This window comes from Vombatus ursinus, unplaced genomic scaffold, assembly GCF_900497805.2.
Source record: "Vombatus ursinus unplaced genomic scaffold, bare-nosed wombat genome assembly UNPS02014861.1, whole genome shotgun sequence".
Taxonomy (NCBI): Eukaryota; Metazoa; Chordata; class Mammalia; order Diprotodontia; family Vombatidae; genus Vombatus; species Vombatus ursinus.
This window is the reverse complement of record NW_020954639.1, coordinates 11,468,594-11,487,500: the sequence shown is the minus strand read 5'-3', so window position 1 is coordinate 11,487,500 and position 18,907 is coordinate 11,468,594. Positions and strand designations below refer to the sequence as shown.

At 40.7% G+C, this 18,907-nt stretch overlaps 1 protein-coding gene across 3 annotated transcripts; it reads left to right on the top strand.

Annotated features, from left to right (window-relative positions):
- Positions 1 to 17,384: 17,384 nt before the first annotated feature.
- On the top strand, positions 17,385 to 18,458 carry LOC114027450 (protein FAM50A-like). Of its 3 annotated transcripts, none has more exons than XM_027841517.1 (2): positions 17,385 to 17,770; positions 17,873 to 18,458. In XM_027841517.1, exons 1-2 carry the CDS (start codon positions 17,385 to 17,387, stop codon positions 18,456 to 18,458), a joined length of 972 nt encoding a protein of 323 aa, XP_027697318.1. The 3 variants fall into 3 exon arrangements, with proteins under 3 accessions (XP_027697318.1, XP_027697317.1, XP_027697316.1); XM_027841516.1 differs by having other exon boundaries at positions 17,385 to 17,814; positions 17,878 to 18,458; XM_027841515.1 differs by having other exon boundaries at positions 17,385 to 18,458.
- The last annotated feature ends 449 nt before the right edge of the window (positions 18,459 to 18,907 follow it).

The following is an 18,907-nucleotide window of genomic DNA, read 5'->3' as shown; positions in this document are numbered from 1 at the left end:
TCAATTCTTGGTTAAGGATACATGGTAGGCCTGAGTCCTTGGAGAACTGCAAATACCTCTGGAAAGAGCAATGCATTAAGTAATTAATATAACACATTATTCAAATACTCAAGTACCTATGTGCAGTTAGATGGTACAGTGGATGGTGCACTAGACTTGGAATCAAGGAGACATGAATTCAAATCTGACCTCTGACACTTACTACCTGTGTGACCCTGGGAAAGTCACTTAACTTCTCTCCACCTCAGTTTCCCCATACGCAAAATAAGGATAAAAACAATACCTACTTCCAAGGGTTCTGGTGAAGATCAAATGAGATAGTATTTGCAAAAGTGCTTTGCAAATATTAAAGTTCTACATTTATGCTATTAGTATTATTATTATTACTTGGATCTGCAACACCAGCAATTTGGATTCCTTCCAACAATGCAGATCACAACCTCAACCATTCTCGCCCATTTCATTCAACTTTTCTCCACATCTTCCAATAAGTTGTCCAATGCCTTATTGTAGTATGCAGGTGGCTCTTCATTCTCAAAGGCTTTGTCAGTGGAGTATAAACTCTGAAAGATTCTACCATGTTGGAAAGGCTTCAAGAATGACCCTGACAACAGGCTGAGTCTGCTTCACAAAGACTACCCTAGTTAAATACAGAGAGACTTATCACCCATAGGCTGACTACTGGTGATGATGATGATGATGATGATGATGATGATGATGATGATGATGAATTCTTTGGCTCTGGCAACCCATTAACACATTAGCATAACAATAACAACAATGAAAATTTACATTTACATTGCTCTTTGGGGTTTGCAAAACGGCAGCACTAATAATATTACACCCATTTTATAGATAATGAAACTGAGGTTCTGAAAGTTTAAAGTGTGTGCCCATGGAGCAGTTTCTCAAATCTTTTTGGGAAATGAACAGCGTGGCCCTGAAGGGGCATGGGAAAATGGAGGTAAAGTCAGGAGGCTACTTGACAGAATGGAAAAGAAAAAGATATTGAGCATGATGAACTGGTCACCAAGGTCAGGCCTGGTGTGAGCTAAAGGTAGAGGACGTAGGCAGTAACTAAGTAGTATGAGAACAATGGGAGAGGAGAGAAGGAATGACCAACAAAGACAAGAAAGACAAAGGAATGCAAGAATCATAAAAACACATTTTTTCAACTTCATCAAACCCAAGGCTGGGCCTAAAACTAACATGTTTTATAAGAATAATACTCATATTTATATAACTGTTTATGCTAAATGTTCTGTTATGTTTATGCTAAATACTTTACAAATGTTTTCTGTTCTTATCCCCATACAAGCTCTATGAGATAGATGCTATTATAATCTCCATTTTATAGTTGGGGAAACTTATGGTCGGAGAAGCTGTAACTTGCCTAGAATCATATAACTTGTAAATTTCATGAATTTTGAGTTGAAAGCAGAGGTTCCCAAACTTATTTAGCCTAACAGCTCCTCTTCAAAAAAATACATTACTCAGTGTCCTCCTGGAAATTTACTTTCTTTAACCCTTTAATTTTTTTTAAATTTGCATCATTTCAAATATATATATATATATATATATTTTAATGACACATCTTAAATTTAATAATTTATTGTAAATTTATGGGGTTTTTTTCCTGCATTGAAATTTTGATGACACAATATTGTGTCATGTAACTGTATAGCATCGTATTGTAAACAAGTCATTACATGCACGTATTCTTGCCAATGTACGCTGACTTCCTGACAGTGCATGACACCCTCTCCTGACAACACTTGCTTGTTGAGACCTGTTGGCAAACTGGACCACTGATTGGTTATAACTTGCATTTCAAGTGTTTATTTGGAAAATAATGTAATCACTACAACCTTAACTCTGTTATATAACAGGTGAAACATGTATGAATGGTTTTTCAAAATTTTCTTCTCTTCTTTTCTTATTCTTCCACTGCCCCCTTATTTTTATTCAATGCCCCCCAATTGTACCTGAGGCTACTACTGCCCCTCTCATTGTTCCAGTGCTCCCCCCAGGGGACTGTATGGCCCATTTTGGGAATTTATGGGTGAAAAGAACATCAAAGGTCTTCTAATCCAGCTAGGTGGTACAGTGGATAGAGAGATCTGTCTAGAGTTAGAAAGAGCTGAGTTCCAATCTGGACATAGACACTACTTCTGTGATCTGGGCAAATCACTTAACCTCTGCCTCAGTTTCCTCAACTATAAAATGAGGGTAATAATAGTACCTACTTCATAGGGTTGCTGTGAGAACAAATGAGGTAATATTATTTATAAAAGTCCTTAGCACCATACCTGGCACACAGTAGGTACTTAATAAATATTTATTCCCTTTCCTCCCATTCCTTTTCCTTCCTTCTAGTCCAGTATTCCCATTTTATAGATGAGGAAGCTGTGACCCAAATAGATTAAGTCATTTGGCCAAGGTCATATAGATAGGAAGTAGCAGTGCCATCAAACCCAAGTGCTCTGACTCCAGACTCACACCTGTTATCGCCCCAACTCTGTACACCTGAGCTGTAGTTTGAACCCAGGTCTTTATGATGCTGGTCCAGTGCCCTATCCTCTACCAGGCTGCTTCCTAGGAGGGATGCCTAGAGACAAGATGGAGCGTTATCCATCCTGCATTTTAGGCCGCTTCTCCTCTGTCCTGGGGTTTGCTAAAGTCACTGAATGCTAGAAGGATGAGGACTTTGACTGGAGAAGAACACCACGTTTGAATCACACTGTTATTATTTATTTATTTATTTACTTCATTTATTTATTTATTTATTTATTTGCATTTTCACCTCCACTTTATTAGCACTCTGAGAGTGCGTTAGTACAACCTATTCAGAACCTTTTCCCAAAAAAACTGGCAACTTCTGACTTTATGAGCTGGAGATGACAGTCTCATATTCACTGCATCCTGAATCCCATTTTTTTAAAAGGGATATTGCTCCAAGGGAAGGTTTCTTCTCCTAAACACAAGTTTCTCAGATTCACACTAAGACATAACAGATCGCTTGTCAAAAAGGTGATTCAACTTTTTAGTTCTTTTATATCTGACTCAATAACTTGGACTAATCTAAAGAGTTTCTTAGGTGATTCTAGTTTAATTTCAACGTGTTTTCTTTAAATGTTTTCGAGATTTGTGTGCGTTTTTCAAGGATTAAAATATACTCAATCCATGACTTTCACGGCCACTCATAACTCCATGTTGATTTTTTTTTTTTTTTTTGAGATTAGGTTTCCCTCTCTTGGGGCAAGACGGTGGCAAAGAGGATAGAACACTGGGCCTGGAGTCAGGAAGATCTGAATTCAAATCTGACCTCAGATACTAGCTGTGTGATCCTGGGCAAGTCACTTAACCCTGTTTGCCCCAGTTTCTTCATCTGTAAAATGAGCTGGAGAAGGAAATGGCAAACCACTCCAGTGTCTTGGCCAAGAAAACCCCAAAGAGTCAGACACAACTCAAAAACAACAACAACAACAAACTCTCTTATCTTACCAAGGCCGGGAGTGCTGTTGGCCTGATCTCACTACCAATTAGTACAGATTTGATCTGTTCCATCTCTGACCTGGGCTACTTTTCCTTTCCTTAGGCAGCCTGATGGTCCCCCATTCCTACAGGCTCACCGTCCTGGTGTCAGACTTAGTATGGACTCAGAACCCCTGAGCTCAAGCCTCAGTCTCCCTGGTATCAGGGATTACAGGCATTTGCAACTATGCCCAGCTCAGGCTGACTTTTAAGAAATGACTTAAACCTCTAGGAAGAAAAGCAATATGTTGCACGGGGAATGGTAGCTCAGGGAAGACGGGGAAGGTCCGGCAGGCCTCATTGTTCTGTGGGCCCTGATTTTCTGGGACCAGCTTTCCTCTCACAGGAGGGAGCAGGTGATTTGTTTACAGCTCAGCTATGAAATCCTTAAAATCAAGTCTGTGGCCTGTTCAGATAATATGATTTTCACTAAGCTGATTTCCAGCTTTCATTCCAAAAAGTTTGATCGTCAAAGTTTCCCAGGGTATAAAGACACAAAGCCAGGGCAGCAAATATTGCTGTTCCTCGAAGTCCCTTTCATTCCAGCTCTGTTCTCTCCCTCATTCCTTCCCTGTGCTGTCTGAAAGGACCAGATTCGAGTCCTCAGAAGGTATGAGACTTCCTGTGCCTCAGTCTCAGCAGAGAGAGTGAGTGACAAATGGAGACATTAGTCACTCGGTTTTAACTCTGGTTTTTCTTCTGTGTCATCAGAGGCCTGAGTGGGTTAGTTTGAGCGTGACAATATAAGGAGAAAATTTTCTTTGGCACAGGAGTCAGGCATGGCTGTGCCTTAGCCAAAAAAATAAAAAGATATGCCCTGACAGTGTACGCCAGAAAGGTGAGCTAAGTTACTTAGAAAAGACAGGTTTTCAAATGTCAGACTGGCTTCCGGAATGTTCTCTGGGACATCAAGCTCCAGTCGAGCCTGCTCTAGAAAAAAAAAAAAACATCACCAAATAGGCAAATCTTACCTTTACGGTTTCTCTACTTCCCTACCCTCTGGTCTGCACTCCCAACCCCAGCTCTACAAGCCTCCTTCACATTCTCTTCACTCTTGCCTCATTTTTCCCAATTCAATATTCCATCTCCTTCCTCTACCCATTTGCAAAACTGTTCCTACCCCCCATCTCCTGTGCCTGGAGTGTGCCGCTTCTCCAGTTTTTCTTATCTTCCTTCAAGGCCAACTTAGGTGCCATTTCCTTCATGAATTGCCCTGATTGGCCCAGTTACTAGTGGTAGCTCCCTCCTCAATGTGTCTTCATTGACTTGGGGATATGTTGTACTCCCTGAGGAGAATATAAACCCCTTAAATGCAGAGACTCTTTTGTAGTGTCTCTGATCCTCACCGTCTGCCACAGCTTCTTCCACGGAACCATGCTGAATAAATGTCAATTTGAGTTGAACTAACTTGAAAGAAGTCTCGGTGCCTGCCCCCATTTCCCTGGATTCCCAGGACTTCCTGAGGTCAGTATCTCCATGCTTCTGAACTGTCACAAGCCACCTGTTCTGTGCCCCATTCTCTTAGAGGGCGGTTCTCAGGAGAGGAAACATTGTTTATTGATTTGGCCAAAGGCTTCTATGACATGCTCGTTAAATTTACAGACAACAAGAAATTGGAAGGGATTAATTATGAAGATGGCCATCAGCATCCAAAAAAATGTCCACAGGCAGGAGCAATGGGCCGGATCTAGTACAATGAGTTTGAATGGACACGAATGGGGGATTATATGAGTGCATCTGCCTAGCACAATGCCCGGCACGTGGCTGTTGTCACCCTTCAGTCGTTTCAGTTGTGTCTGAGCCTCCGTGACCCATTTGGGCTTTTCTTGGCAAAGATAATAAAATGGTTTGCCATTTCCTTCTCCAGATCATTTTATAGAGAAGGAAACTGAGGCGAATAGGATTAAGTGACTTGACCAGGGGCACACAGTAAGTATCTGAGGTCACATTTGATCTCTGCTCTTTCTGTCTCCAAGCCTGGTGATCTATCCACTGCATCACCTAGCTGCCCGAATCTGTCTTCCATATAGTTACTAATGTAATAATTCAAAGAAATAGGTCTGACCATGTCATTCCCCTGCTCTCAAAATTCCATATCATTTATAAGTTAAAATGTAAACTCAGCCTGATATCAAAGGCTCTCTACTCTTTGGCCCCTACATACCTATTTAGCTTTATTCCATACTATTACCCTTCATGACTGAATAAAAAATAATTTATCAAGCACCTACTATGTGCCACACACCAAGCTATACAACGGGAACCAAAAAGTAAGACAGATAGTTCCTGTCCTCATGTAGTTTTTCGCTTATATTCTAATGGGGGACAGAGCTCATGTAAAGGTACTTTGCTCCAGATTCTCAAGGGTGGAGAAACTGCGGCCTTGAGGCCACACAGGTCCTCAAGTGTGGCCCTCTGACTGAATCCAAACTTGGATTCAAAGGGCTATATTTGAGGGCCTAGAGGGCCACGTGTGACCTTGAGAAGTTTGGAGTCAGTCAAAGGGTTGTACTTGAGGACGTAGAGGGCCACATGTGGCCTCAAGGTTGCAGATTCCCCACCCCTGCTCTAGAGCATCACAGGAATGGTCAGTGGAACCACAGGGCCATTTATTGTCAGATCCTGTGCAGAAGCAATGATAATATTGACTGAATTACCATTCTCAGAGCAACAGGTGACAAGTAAGGGGCAGGGCAGATATCAGGATGCCCAAAGCTGACCGGGTGAATGCCCACTGGGAAAAACTACTCTAGAAGTCTGGTCTAGATGGTGCTGTTCTAGGAAGGGGGTAGGGCAGCAGCAAGATGCCCAGTGGTGATGGCAGGATAGGTTTAATTCTGAGTGCCAGCCAAAATGAATGACTTCCCAGAATTCATTTTTCTGTCACCCGCCTCCAAGCATTTTTGTGAGCAATCTCCCATCCTCCCCCTCTGACTTCTCTTTCTTCCAGATTGAGCTTAACTACTTCCTCCTCCACAAAGACTTTCCCAGCCCCCCCAGGTAGTGTTTTCTAGGGCCTTGTTTTTTCTAGCAAGCCAGTCTAGCTGAAGCAGCAAATTACCCTGAGAAAGAGATCAGAAGTGCCTCGTGCCAAGTAGATCAAATCGCTGTTACCCCCTGAATCACTGCCTCTCCTCAGGCTCCGACAGAGAGCCCTAGTCCCTGGAATAGCAATGCCCCTCAGGTCATTGGCCCTGCTTTTACCCTATCCCTTGTAGTCATCAATGAGGAGAGCAACGTTGTAGATAATGGACCCACAATCCACTGGTGTGGTCATCTTCAATAGACAAAGAGGTAAGCCCAAGAACTCTGGCAGGGAAACTACTAGTAAGTGCCTACTGTGTGCAAAGTATGGAGGATACAAAGAAATGCATGAACAAAACAAAACAAAACAAAAAAAACAAGCCCCTTTTCTCAAGGAGCTCACAGCCTAATGGTGGAGACAACATGCAAACTATGTACCAACAAGAGAAATACAGGAAAGGGGCAGCTAGGTGGCACAGTGGATAGAGTTCCAGCCTTGGAGTCAGGAGGACCTGAGTTCAAATCCAGCCTCAGACACTTGACACTTACTAGCTGTGTGACCCTGGAGAAGTCACTTAACCCTGATTGCCTACGCAAAAAACAAAAAAACAGAAGCAGAAAGAGAGAGAGAGAGAAATACGGGATAAATTGGAGATCCTCTCAGAGGGAAGGAACTAGGGTTAAGGAGGACTGGGAAAAGCTTCTTGCAGAAAGTGGCATTTCAGTTGAGCCTTGAAGGAAGTCAAGGAAGCTAGAAAGTAGAGATGTGGGATCAGAGAGTCCAGGCATTGAGGACAGTCAGTGAAAATTCTCAGAGTCAAGAGATGGAGTATTGTGTGTAATGGTACGCCAGCTTCCTAAGTTACTCAACTGGATCGCTAGATTTGCAAGACTTGATTTCAAATTACTGTTTTTCTGCTTCCAAAAATCAATCCACACTTAAAAGTTAAAGATTTGCCCCTGCTGGAGATACTCACAAGGATTTGCTGCAGACACTACAGGCAACTCTAAGATTTCCAGAAACGTTCTGAACAAAGGCAACTTCCTTAGCACAAAGTGAGAGTACTCACTGAGATTTGTAAATTCTAGCATACTTATCTTTTTTTTTTTTTTTTGGCAAAGCAATTGGAGTTGTGACTTGCCCAGGGTCACACAGCTAGTAAGTGTCAAGTGTCTGGTCTGAGACCAGACTTGAACTCAGGTCTTCCTGACTCCCGAGCCAGTGCTCTATCCACTGCACCACTTAGCTGCCCCTTGGCATATTTGTTTTAAAATAAATCACCCCACTTTATAGCCACACCTCACGTTTTCCATTTTTATGAAATTTTTTTGTTGCATAATTTTTTAGGCCCATGTTATTCAGTCATCTCAGTTGTGTCCAGCTCTTTGTGCCCCCATTTGGGGTTTTCTTGACAAAGATATTGGAGTGCTTGCCATTTCCTTCATCAGTTCATTTTATAGATGAGGAAACTGAGGCAAACAGGGTTAAGTGACTTGCCCAGAGTCACACAGCTAGTAAGTGTCTGAAGTCACATTTGAACTCTGGAAAATGAGTCTTTCTGACTCCAGGTCCTGTGCTCTATCCGCTATGTCAGTTTTCAGGATGATGGAAAAGGATTTTCTAACAGTATGAACTAGATCATAAAACAAACAAAAAAGTCCATATTACCAACCTCAAAAACTTTAAAAAAGTGTTATATAAATATAATTGTTGTTATTATTAATAGTCCATGCATGAAACCATCACTTTCTTTTTTTTAGTTTTTTTATAATTTTAAAAATTTTATGTTTTCAGTTTACAACATTCACTTCTATAAGATTTTGAGTTCTCAATTTTCTCCCCCTCTCTCTATTTCTCCTTCCCCAAGACAGTGGGCAATGTGATATAGGCTAAACATGTACAATCATATTCAACATATTTCCACATTAGTCATGTCATACAGAAGAATTAGAACCAATGGAAGGAACCACAAAAAAGAAGAAACAAAAATAAATAAATAAAATAGAGAGAGCAAATAGTATGCTTCGATCTGCATTCAAACTCCATAATTCTTTCTCTGGATGTGGATAGCATTTTCCATCAGGACTCTTGGAATTGTCTTAGATCCTTATATTACTGAAAAGAGTTAAGTCTATCAAAGCTGGTCATTGCATAACGCTGTTATTACTGTGTACAATGTTCTCCTGGTTCTGTTCACTTCACTCAGCATCAGTTCATGTAAGTCTTTCCAGGTTTTTTCTGAAGTCCACCTGCTCATTATTTCTTTTGGAACAATAGTACTCCATTGCATTCATATACCACAACTTGTTCAGCCATTCCCCAGTGAATAGGCAGTCTCTCAATTTCTAGTTCTTGGCCACCACAGAAAGAGTTGCTATAAATATTTTTGTACATGTGGATCCTTTCCCCATTTTTATGATTTCTTTGGGATTCAGACCTAGAAGTATTGTTGCTGGGTTTTATAGCCCTTTGGGAGTTGTTCCAAATTGCTCTCCAGAATGGTTGGATCGATTCACAACCTCACCAACAATGCATCAGTGTTCCAATTTTCCCACATCTTCTCCAACATTTATAATTTTCCTGTTTTGTCACATTAGCCAATCTAATAGGTGTGATGTGGTACCTCGGAGTTGTCTTAGTTTGCATTTTTCACATGACTATAGATAGCTTTAATTTCTTCCTCTGAAAACTGCCTGTTCATGTCCTTTGACCATTTATCAATTGGGAAATGACTTGTATTCTTATAAATTTAACTCAGTTCTCTATATAGTTTAGAAATGAAGCCTTTATCAGAGACACTAGTTGTAAAAATTGTTTCCCAGCTTTCTGCTTCCCTTCTAATCTTGGTTGCATTGGCTTTGTTTGTGCAAAACCTTTTTAAGTAATCAAAATTATCCATTTTGCATTTCATAATGTTCTGTATCTCTTGTTTGGTCATAAATTCTTCCATTCTTCATCGATCTGACAGGTAAACTATTCCTCGCTCTCCTAATTTGCTTATAGTCTCACCCTTTATGTCTAAATCACATACCCATTTTGACCTTATCTTGGTATATGAAGTAAGATGTTGGTCTATGCTTAGTTTCTGCCATACTATTTTCCAGTTTTTGCAACAATTTTTGTTAAATAATGAGTTCTTATCCCAGAAACTGGAGTCTTTAGGTTTATCAAATAGTAGATTACTATAGTCATTGACTACTGCGTCTTGTATACCTAACCTATTCCACTGATCAATTGCTCTTTTTCTTAGCCAGTACCAAGTAATTCTGATGATTGCTGCTTTTTGATACAGTTTTAGCTCTGGTATGGCTAGGCCACCTTCCCTTGCATTTCTTTTCATTATTTCCCTTGATATTCTGGACCTTTTGTTCTTCTAGATGAATTTTATTTTTTCTAACTCTATAAAATAATTTTTAGTGAAACCATCCATTTCTAAAGATTTTGGGGAATATATCCAAGATTCCTGCCAGTGAAGCCATGTCCTATGGATTGTATGCTTATACTTACCCATTCATTGAGAGATCCGTAATTTCACCAGTTTTACTTCATCCATTTGTGGCTGATCTTAACCTCTCCATGCTGTCTCATCTCATGAGAAAGGGTGTCAATGTTTTTCACAAAATCTTCCATAGAATGTTTGTAGAACATGCTAACAGCCTTTTTCTGGGTCTTTTAATATTTAACGGATGCCAGTGCAACACAGGACCAATAAGTTTATTCATCTGTTATCCTTCTGGATTGCTCTGTGACTGGAGCACCTTTTTTTTTTTTTGTTCATGCATATCATTAATGTCTTTTATACCATCTCCCATGCAGAAGTCATTATTATCAGCATGCTGCTGACTACTTCTACCCATAATGCACCTTTCCATTACCCTCGAACCACCTCCAATTTGTTTCTTCAGAGATCATGGTTTTTTTATGGTTCATAGCCATAGCCATATAGAATCACTCAGAGACTAGTCTTCAAAAACTAGATTCTGTTGGTAGGAAGCAGCTTGGGATCAGTAAAAGTGCTATTCAGATTTCTAAATATAATTCACTTCTTTTTCATTTTGTTTAATTCTGGGACCTACAGTTCATCTGGCTGTCCATAGTCTCAGATGTGTGTTCTGATACACTAAGTCAATGTACTGTCCTTCCAACTATATATTATATTTTGGAGAATGGCAATACACATTCTTCATCTACTTGGTGTTTCCCATGTGGATAACTAGACTGATCCCTTTTGAATGACCTTTAATCTCTTTGAGACAGCACTGCAGTTCTCTGGGGTTTAATGGAATCAGCACAGCAGCATATACCACAGAAACATCTGGAGAATTTCACTATCTATAGGAAACATTTTGATTTGACTTTTCCAAGTCAAGTCAACAAGCCTTTATTAAGTACCTATTAATTTCCAGGCACTATCCTAACATTGGAGATGCAAAGAAAGTCAAAAAACAGTCCTTGCTCTCAAGGAGCAAGTCTAATGCAAAACATCATGCAAACAACTATGTACAAACATAATTTGTCGTATATATTTTACAAAGAAACATATCCATATACAGGCAAACCTTGTATTGCACTTTGTTTTATTGTGCTTCGTAGATACTTTTTTTTTTTTTCACAAATTGAAGGTTTGGGGCAACCTTGGGTTTAGTAAGTCTTGGCAACATTCTTCTAACAGCATGTGCTCTCATCATGTCTCTGTGTCACATTTTGTTAATTCTTACAACATTTCAAACTATTTTATTATAATTATATTTTGTATGTTGGTCTCTGATCAGCATTCTTTAATGCTGCTGTTATAATTGGTTTGGGATACCATAAACCACACTTATAAAAGATAGCAAACTTAATAAATGTTGCATGTTTTCTGACTGCTACACCATTGTTCTCCATCTTTCTCCCTCTCCTTGGGCCTCCCTATTCCCAGAGACACAACAATATTGAAATTAGGCCAATGAATAACCCTACAATGGCTTCTAAGTGTACAAGTGAAAGGAAGAGTCAAACTTCATTGTTGTCTTATTTTAAGAAATTGCCACAGTCACTCCAACCTTCAAGCAACCACCACCCTGATCAGTCAGCAACCATCAACATGGAGGCAAGACCTTCCACCGGCAAAAAGAATATAAGTCACTGAAGGCTCAGATGATGGCCAGCATTTTTTAGCAATAAAGTGTTTTTAATTAAGGTATACAAATTGTTTTTTAGACATAATACTTTTGCACAATTAATAAACTACAGTATAGTATAACCATAACTTTTATATGTACTGAGAAACCAAAAAAAAATTGTGTGACTCATTTTATTATGATATTCACTTTATGGTGGTGGTCTGGAACCAAATCTGCAATATCTCCAAGATATGCCTGTATATGATAAATTGGAGATAATCTCAGAAGAAAGGCATTAAGATTATAGAGGACTAGGGAAGGCTTCTTGCAGGAAGTTAGACTTGATGAAAGCCAGGAAGTGGAGATGAGGAGAGAGAGAGTTGCAGGCAGTGGGGACAGACAGTGAAAATGGCCAAAGTCAGGAAATGGAGAGTCTTTTTTGGCAGAACAGTAAGGATGTCAGTGTCACTGAATAAGAGTACATGGAAGGAAGTAAGGTGTAAGACTGCAAAGTTGGAAGGGGCCAAATTATGAAAGGCTTTGAAAGCCAAACAGAAAATTTTGTATTTGAGCCTGGAGGTAATTAACCTGGAGGTAATTAACCTGGAGGTAATTCTATATTTGAGCCACTGGGGGTTATTGAACAGAAGGGTGACAAGGTCAGTCTTGAATTTTGGGAAGATCATTTTGACATCTGAGTAAAGCATAGACTAAACTAGGGAGAAATTTGAGGCAAGGAGACTATCCAGAATTTGCAATAGTCTAGGAAAGAAGTGATGAGGGTTTGTACCAAGACGGTGGCAGTGTCAGAGGAAGGAAGGGAGCATATTGTTATGAAGGTAGATATGACAGAACTTGGTGCCTGAGTGGAGCAACTGATTGGGGTTAAGAGAGATTGAGGAGTTAAATATGACGTCTAGATCATGAGCCTGAGTGACTAGGAAGATGGTGGTACCCCCAACAGAAAAAGGGAAGTTAGGACTTTGTGCAGAACATCTTCCATGACACCATTGAGTACTTTCTGTGAGTAAATGTCACTGAGTTTTATGTCTTGCTTGATACTGACAAAAGATGATTGAACAAAGATCTTTCTGTGTTTGCATGGATCCAAGAATCTTTTATGAATTTAACTTAAGCAATAGAGGTATTTTGTTGGATGGTGAGACTTCCCAAGACTGTGTTTGCTCTCCTGAGGCAAAAGTTTATTTGTAAACAATAAACAGAGCAGAACTGTGCATTTTCTACATATCTCTGTAAAATTGTCTACCTGTGAAGATGTAGCCTGCTGTAGAGAATTTTCTGAAAAAACCTGATTGTTCTCTTTTGTTTTCATCAAGGATACCTTCAACATACACATATGCCTTTCTCAAAGATTTTATATCTATAAGAAAATAGAAATGTATGTCAGTAGTTACCAATGTCTTTTCAGTGTTTTTTTTAATAGTATTAATACTCTGTGTACAATTTGTGTACAAAGAGGAATTGCAGAAGACACTTATGATATAAAGGATACCATCGGACAAATGACCAGAAAAAAAGATAAACTGCATGCTTCATTGGTATCCATGCAAAGTCAAATGATTTAGAAGAAGGTCTATTGAACTCTGGGTGGGTCTGTTGTGGCAGATTAGGAGGAGAGAGACATGAGTTGTACAGGATGTGAAGGCATCTTTAGGTGGTGATCTGCACTAACATATATATACTATATAATATATACTATATATATTATATACTATATATACTATATATTTATATATAGTATACTATATATAGTAGAGTATATATATATACTATAGTATACTATATATAGTATATATATACTATAGTATACCATATATAGTATATATATAGTATACTATATATATACTATATATATATACTATATAATATTGGGAGTACCAATGTTGATGAGATCACAGATTCATCAAAGTAAAAAGTAATATTCTTGGTGATTTTCCCCCCATTCTTTTGTAATCTCCCTTTTTTTGAGGTATCTTGACTATCAGTCCCTAAGTATATTTAAAGACCATGTTGCTTCTAGCACAGATTTCTGATGTTCATATTTCTTATGTTCCTATTATCTGCTTTTCAAGACTGTTTTCAAGTGCCATTTCCACTTCTTCACATGGCAGTTCTACTTTAACTGATGATGAAAATTGATCACTACAGGAAAAACTGTTCTATTTTACTTGTTTGTTGTTTTCCTTCCAGTTTTATCTTTAAAAGCTCATGACATGACTCAATTTGGTCTTAATGATATACTTATGGCAGGTTATTCCTCCCACCCCCCTATTTTCCATAGATCTGTGAGATAATATTGTTCATGATCTTCCATGCTCAATAATAGTTTGCAAGTAAGTGTACATTCTTCAATGGTGTTGCCCTTAGCTGCCAGATCTCTCTACTTGGCAAGGAGAACAAGCGTTTGTTGGCTGAAATGGTTTCTGTGCTTTTTTGGCTTCCTTGTTTGGGTGACTGTTTTACAAGACTTGTTAAATTTCTTTCTAAAATTGTTTTAGGGTCAATATCTTTACTTTTATCTTTTTCCCATTTGTCAGAGCACCACAGCTTTTAAAAATCAGTTGAGGTTGTGAATGTTGTAATGACATTCCATGTCTTCTTTTCGTCTTTATCCTTTCCAATAATTTGATGTTAATTTTGACCTTTGTTCTAATAAGCTGATGATCTGTCTGCACACAGGTAGCTGATTCTGAAATAGCACCCTTGACACCAACCAACTGTTTCTTTCCTGTTATAATATACAGTAATTAATTTCATTTGGGATGATATTCATTACTTGCAATGTCTAATACCTTCCGACATTTTTCTTGAATGAAGTATTCATATACATGATCCTGATACTGCTAAATAATTTACAAGTCTTTGGCCTCTTTCATTTCCTACTTCTAATCACATTTTCCAATATATTTTTCACTGCCTTTCTATGTACCTACTTTCATATGGAAGTCATTGAATATCAGGGTATATGCTGATTTGGTTTGGAAGGTCTTGTCGAGGTCCACAAACAATCCCTTTACTTTTTCATCCTCTGAAACAACATTGGCATATAAGCTGCCACAGCCTTTGGAGTGGTCCCCTTCCCCACATTAATCATGAGCACCACCAAGTGAAATAATTACTTGCCACATATCTACCTCAGTTTCATCAACTATAAAATGAGAGGGCTGGACTAGCTGACTTTGAAGGTCTCTTCCAGTTTGGAGGTTTCTTGTTACCCTTGAGTATCGGTTCAAAAAAAATTATTTATTCTTAATTGTCTCTCCTAGAAGAACTTGTGAGGCATCTTTTTTTTTAACCACCAGTTGGTATTTCTAGCTGTTAATCCTACTCTATTTACCCAAAAGACCTGGAACTGAGAAGTCCCATGCTCACCTTGAACATTATGTACTTTGGCCTACCCTATAGGAAGTGCTGCAGAATAATCAAGCTCTATGTGATTATCAGAGAGAGAGGGTGACATTCTATCCCTCCAGTGTAGGTGACTATACTTATGTTCTTAGTCTGAGAGGTGAGATATTGTGCATTTACATAATCAGAATTAACCCTTGAGCTTCCACCTTCCAGCAGTTTCCTCTGCTCCTCCATGAATCTGAGTATTTCACTAAGCCTTGGTTATATGATCTGGGCAAAACAGAATTGACCACCCAGACAAACTGACAGACATGCAGGGGTACCATGTGAGATGTTCTTAGACTTAGGCAATGCATGATAGAACATCTACCATGTGATTGCACAAACACAATTTCTCCTAGACCTAGATTACTTCCCCCTACACACAATTATGGAGGTCTTCTACAAACCAATGAGTTCTAGGAAGGACACATCTCAGTTGCTGTATCCCCACAGGTTTCTTTCCACCCTCCAGGAGTGACAAAAAAGGAGTTTATACAATAAAACATAGTTCCCAAATGTTCAACTCATGAAAGTCAGAGCTGACTCTCAAGATGTCTGTATTTCTGCTTGTAATTCTGTGGCAGGCAGCAACCTCCAAGCCTCCCTCTGATTGCTTCTTGGTTTGTTATTCACTGGCTGGTAGTTCACTGACAGGGCTAAGTCTTAACTGCTTATTTTTCCTATCCCTCCCAAATTATTCATCACTTGGGGAATGCCAGAGTTTAAGCAAGGATAGATCAGAGTCAAAAGGAGACTCTCCCCCTTCCTCATCTTGCTTCCTGGTCTCTGTCTGTCCTTGAAGTGGTTTGTCTCTCCACATGTCCAAGAATTATGTCACTCCCCTCTCTGGTTATTCCAATCAAGCATCTAACCAGGCTGCTCCCTCCTCCTCTCCTACCCCAGGTGTTACTGAAGGTGGATGGAGTATTATGTGGTACTTCCATTTAGAGGCAACTTCCTTTTGTCTTCTCTTTTCATTTACATTGTGAATGTCACAATGGGAAGGGGGGTAAAGTTCCTCCTGTGATACATCACTGGACAACGATCACACATTGATTATCAACAGTTACATGGATGTTCCTATGAAGTCTATGATTTTCTTAGCACTTGATAATCTCCTTTCCATCTCTTTGATATTCTCCTTGGGAAGTGGAGGGGGCTGAGAGTTTTTTTGTTTTGTTTTAAAGAGAGCTGGCACGGAGGCAGTGATACCTGAATTCTGTCACCTTCGTTATATGATGCCCGTGTGACCCTGTATGAATCACTTAACTACGGCGAGCAACTCTAATACTGTAAACTGTGGAGAAGATGCTGACCTACATTGACAGAGGGAATTTCTTCACCTTATTAACAATGACCTTAGTTCTCCAGCTTGGAATAACATAATAGTCTTAGCCAGCCCCTTTTCAACTAGAAGAAGATCCAGTCACAGGACAGAAAGCATCTGGGGTTCTTTTAAGAGCAGACTGTAGTAAGATTTACCCAAAGGAGGAAAGGAGAATGTGACTTCCTAGAAGAGCCCAGATTATCATCATCATCATCATATCATCATCATCTTCTTCTTCTCCTCCTCCTCCTTTCTTCCCCCTCCTTCTTCTTCTCTTCCTTGTTCTCCTCCTCCTCCTCCTTCTCCTCCTCCTTCTTCTCCTCCTTTCTTCTTCTTCTTCTCTTCCTCCTTCTTCTTCTCTTCCTCCTTCTTCTTATCTTCCTCCTCCTCCTTCTTCTCCTTCTCCTCCTTTCCTCTCTCCCTCCTTCTTCTTCTCTTCCTCCTTCTCCTCCTCCTCCTCCTTCTTCTCCTCCTTCTTCTTCTCTTCCTCCTCCTCCTTCTTCTTCTCCTACTCCTTTCCTTCCCCCCTCCTTCTTCTTCTCTTCCTCATTCTCCTCCTCCTCCTTCTTCTCCTTCTTTCTTCTTCTTCTTCTCTTCCTCCTCCTCCTCCTTCTTCTCTTCCTCCATCTTCTTCTCTTCCTCCTCCTCCTTCTTCTCGTCCTCCTTTCCTCCCCCCCTTCTTCTTCTCTTCCTCATTCTCCTCCTCCTTCTTCTTCTCCTTCTTCTCCTCCTTTCTTCTTCTTCTCTTCCTCCTCCTCCTCCTCTTTCTTTCTCTTCTCCTTCTTCCTCTTCCCCTTCCTCTTTCACTTCCTCTTCCTCTTCCTCTTCTCCTGCCGCAGCACCCCGCCTCCTCCTCCCACGTGATGCTGACGCGACAGCGCGATGACGTAATCGCCGGGGGGCTATAAGCCGCGCTGCGCCTGCGCAGAACAGACTTCTTCTTGCGCTGCCTGGGTCCCTACCGACATTCGCCGCTGCCATGGCTCAGTATAAGGGTGCCATCAGTGAGGGGGGCCGCGCCATGCAGTTGATGAAGAAGCGGGAGAAGCAGCGGGAGCAAATGGAGCAGATGAAGCAGCGAATCACTGAGGAGAACATCATGAAGTCCAACATCGACAAGAAATTCTCTGCTCATTACGACACAGTGGAGGCTGAGCTCAAGTCCCGCACTGTGGGTCTTGTGACCCTGAATGACATGAAGGCCAAGCAGGAAGCGCTGGTGAAGGAGCGGGAGAAGCAGCTGGCTAAGAAGGAACAGTCCAAAGAACTTCAGCTCAAGCTGGAGAAACTGCGAGAGAAGGAACGCAAGAAGGAAGAGAAGCGGAAGATCTCCAGCCTGTCCTTCACTTTGGATGAGGAAGAGGAGCCCGAGGAAGACAGGGGTGAGGAAGATCTAGACCGGGAAGGCAGTGTAGACATGAACAAGAACAGGGCAGGTTCCTACCTTCAGCGTGTTAACAAGCCCAGGGGAGATGGGATCTCTTCAAAGAAGAGAAAATTAGGCAAGAACCCAGATGTGGACACAAGCTTTCTTCCTGACCTTGATAGAGAGGAGGAGGAAAATAGGCTCCGAGAGGAGCTTCGACGGGAATGGGAGGCTAAGCAACAGAAGATCAAGAGGGAAGAAATTGAAATCACGTTTAGTTACTGGGATGGCTCTGGGCACCGAAGGGCGGTAAAGATGAGGAAGGGGAACACGATGCAGCAGTTCCTGCAGAAGGCTCTAGAGATCCTTCGGAAAGACTTCAGTGAGCTAAGGTCAGTGGGAGTGGAGCAGCTCATGTACATCAAGGAGGATCTGATCATACCTCATCATCACAGCTTCTATGACTTCATCGTCACCAAAGCCAGAGGGAAGAGTGGCCCACTCTTTAACTTTGATGCCCATGATGACATTCGACTGCTCAGTGATGCCACAGTAGAAAAGGATGAGTCACACGCAGGAAAGGTGGTGCTAAGGAGTTGGTATGAGAAGAACAAGCATATTTTCCCAGCCAACCGCTGGGAGCCCTATGACCCAGAGAAAAAGTGGGACAAGTACACCATCCGATAAGCAGACCTGTAAGACAGCATGTGATCTTTGTCACCTCACCTTTCCTCCATCCCCACCTACCCACCCAACCACTCTTCTTCGTTTGTTAGGTCTGATAGAGAAAGTTAGCAACTGCTCTAGACACCCTTCCTTCCTGCTCGATTCTCCTAACCGTCCTTCCTTCCCCCATTGTGGGGCTTCACCTTTCCTACTGGTTTTCTAGGTATATCTGAGTCACCTAGGTTCACACATCCAACTGGAAGCAGACCCAAGGATGGACACAGACAGGGTGGGGCTGTGGCAGAAGTGATCCCCTGAATTTCTACTCCCTAATTCTACTGTTATTTACATGTTTCTTATTTTAGAATAAACTTTTTCATGAGAAAAAAAAAAGATATCCCAGTGAAGCTCTGAAAAGGGGTGTGTGTGTGTGTGTGTGTGTGTGTGTGTGTGTGTGTGTGTGTGTGTGT

What these genes read in the sequence shown, in the direction of transcription:
- LOC114027450 (XM_027841515.1), top strand. Translation starts at nt 17,385, where the DNA reads ATGGCTCAGTATAAGGGTGCCATCAGTGAGGGGGGCCGCGCCATGCAG.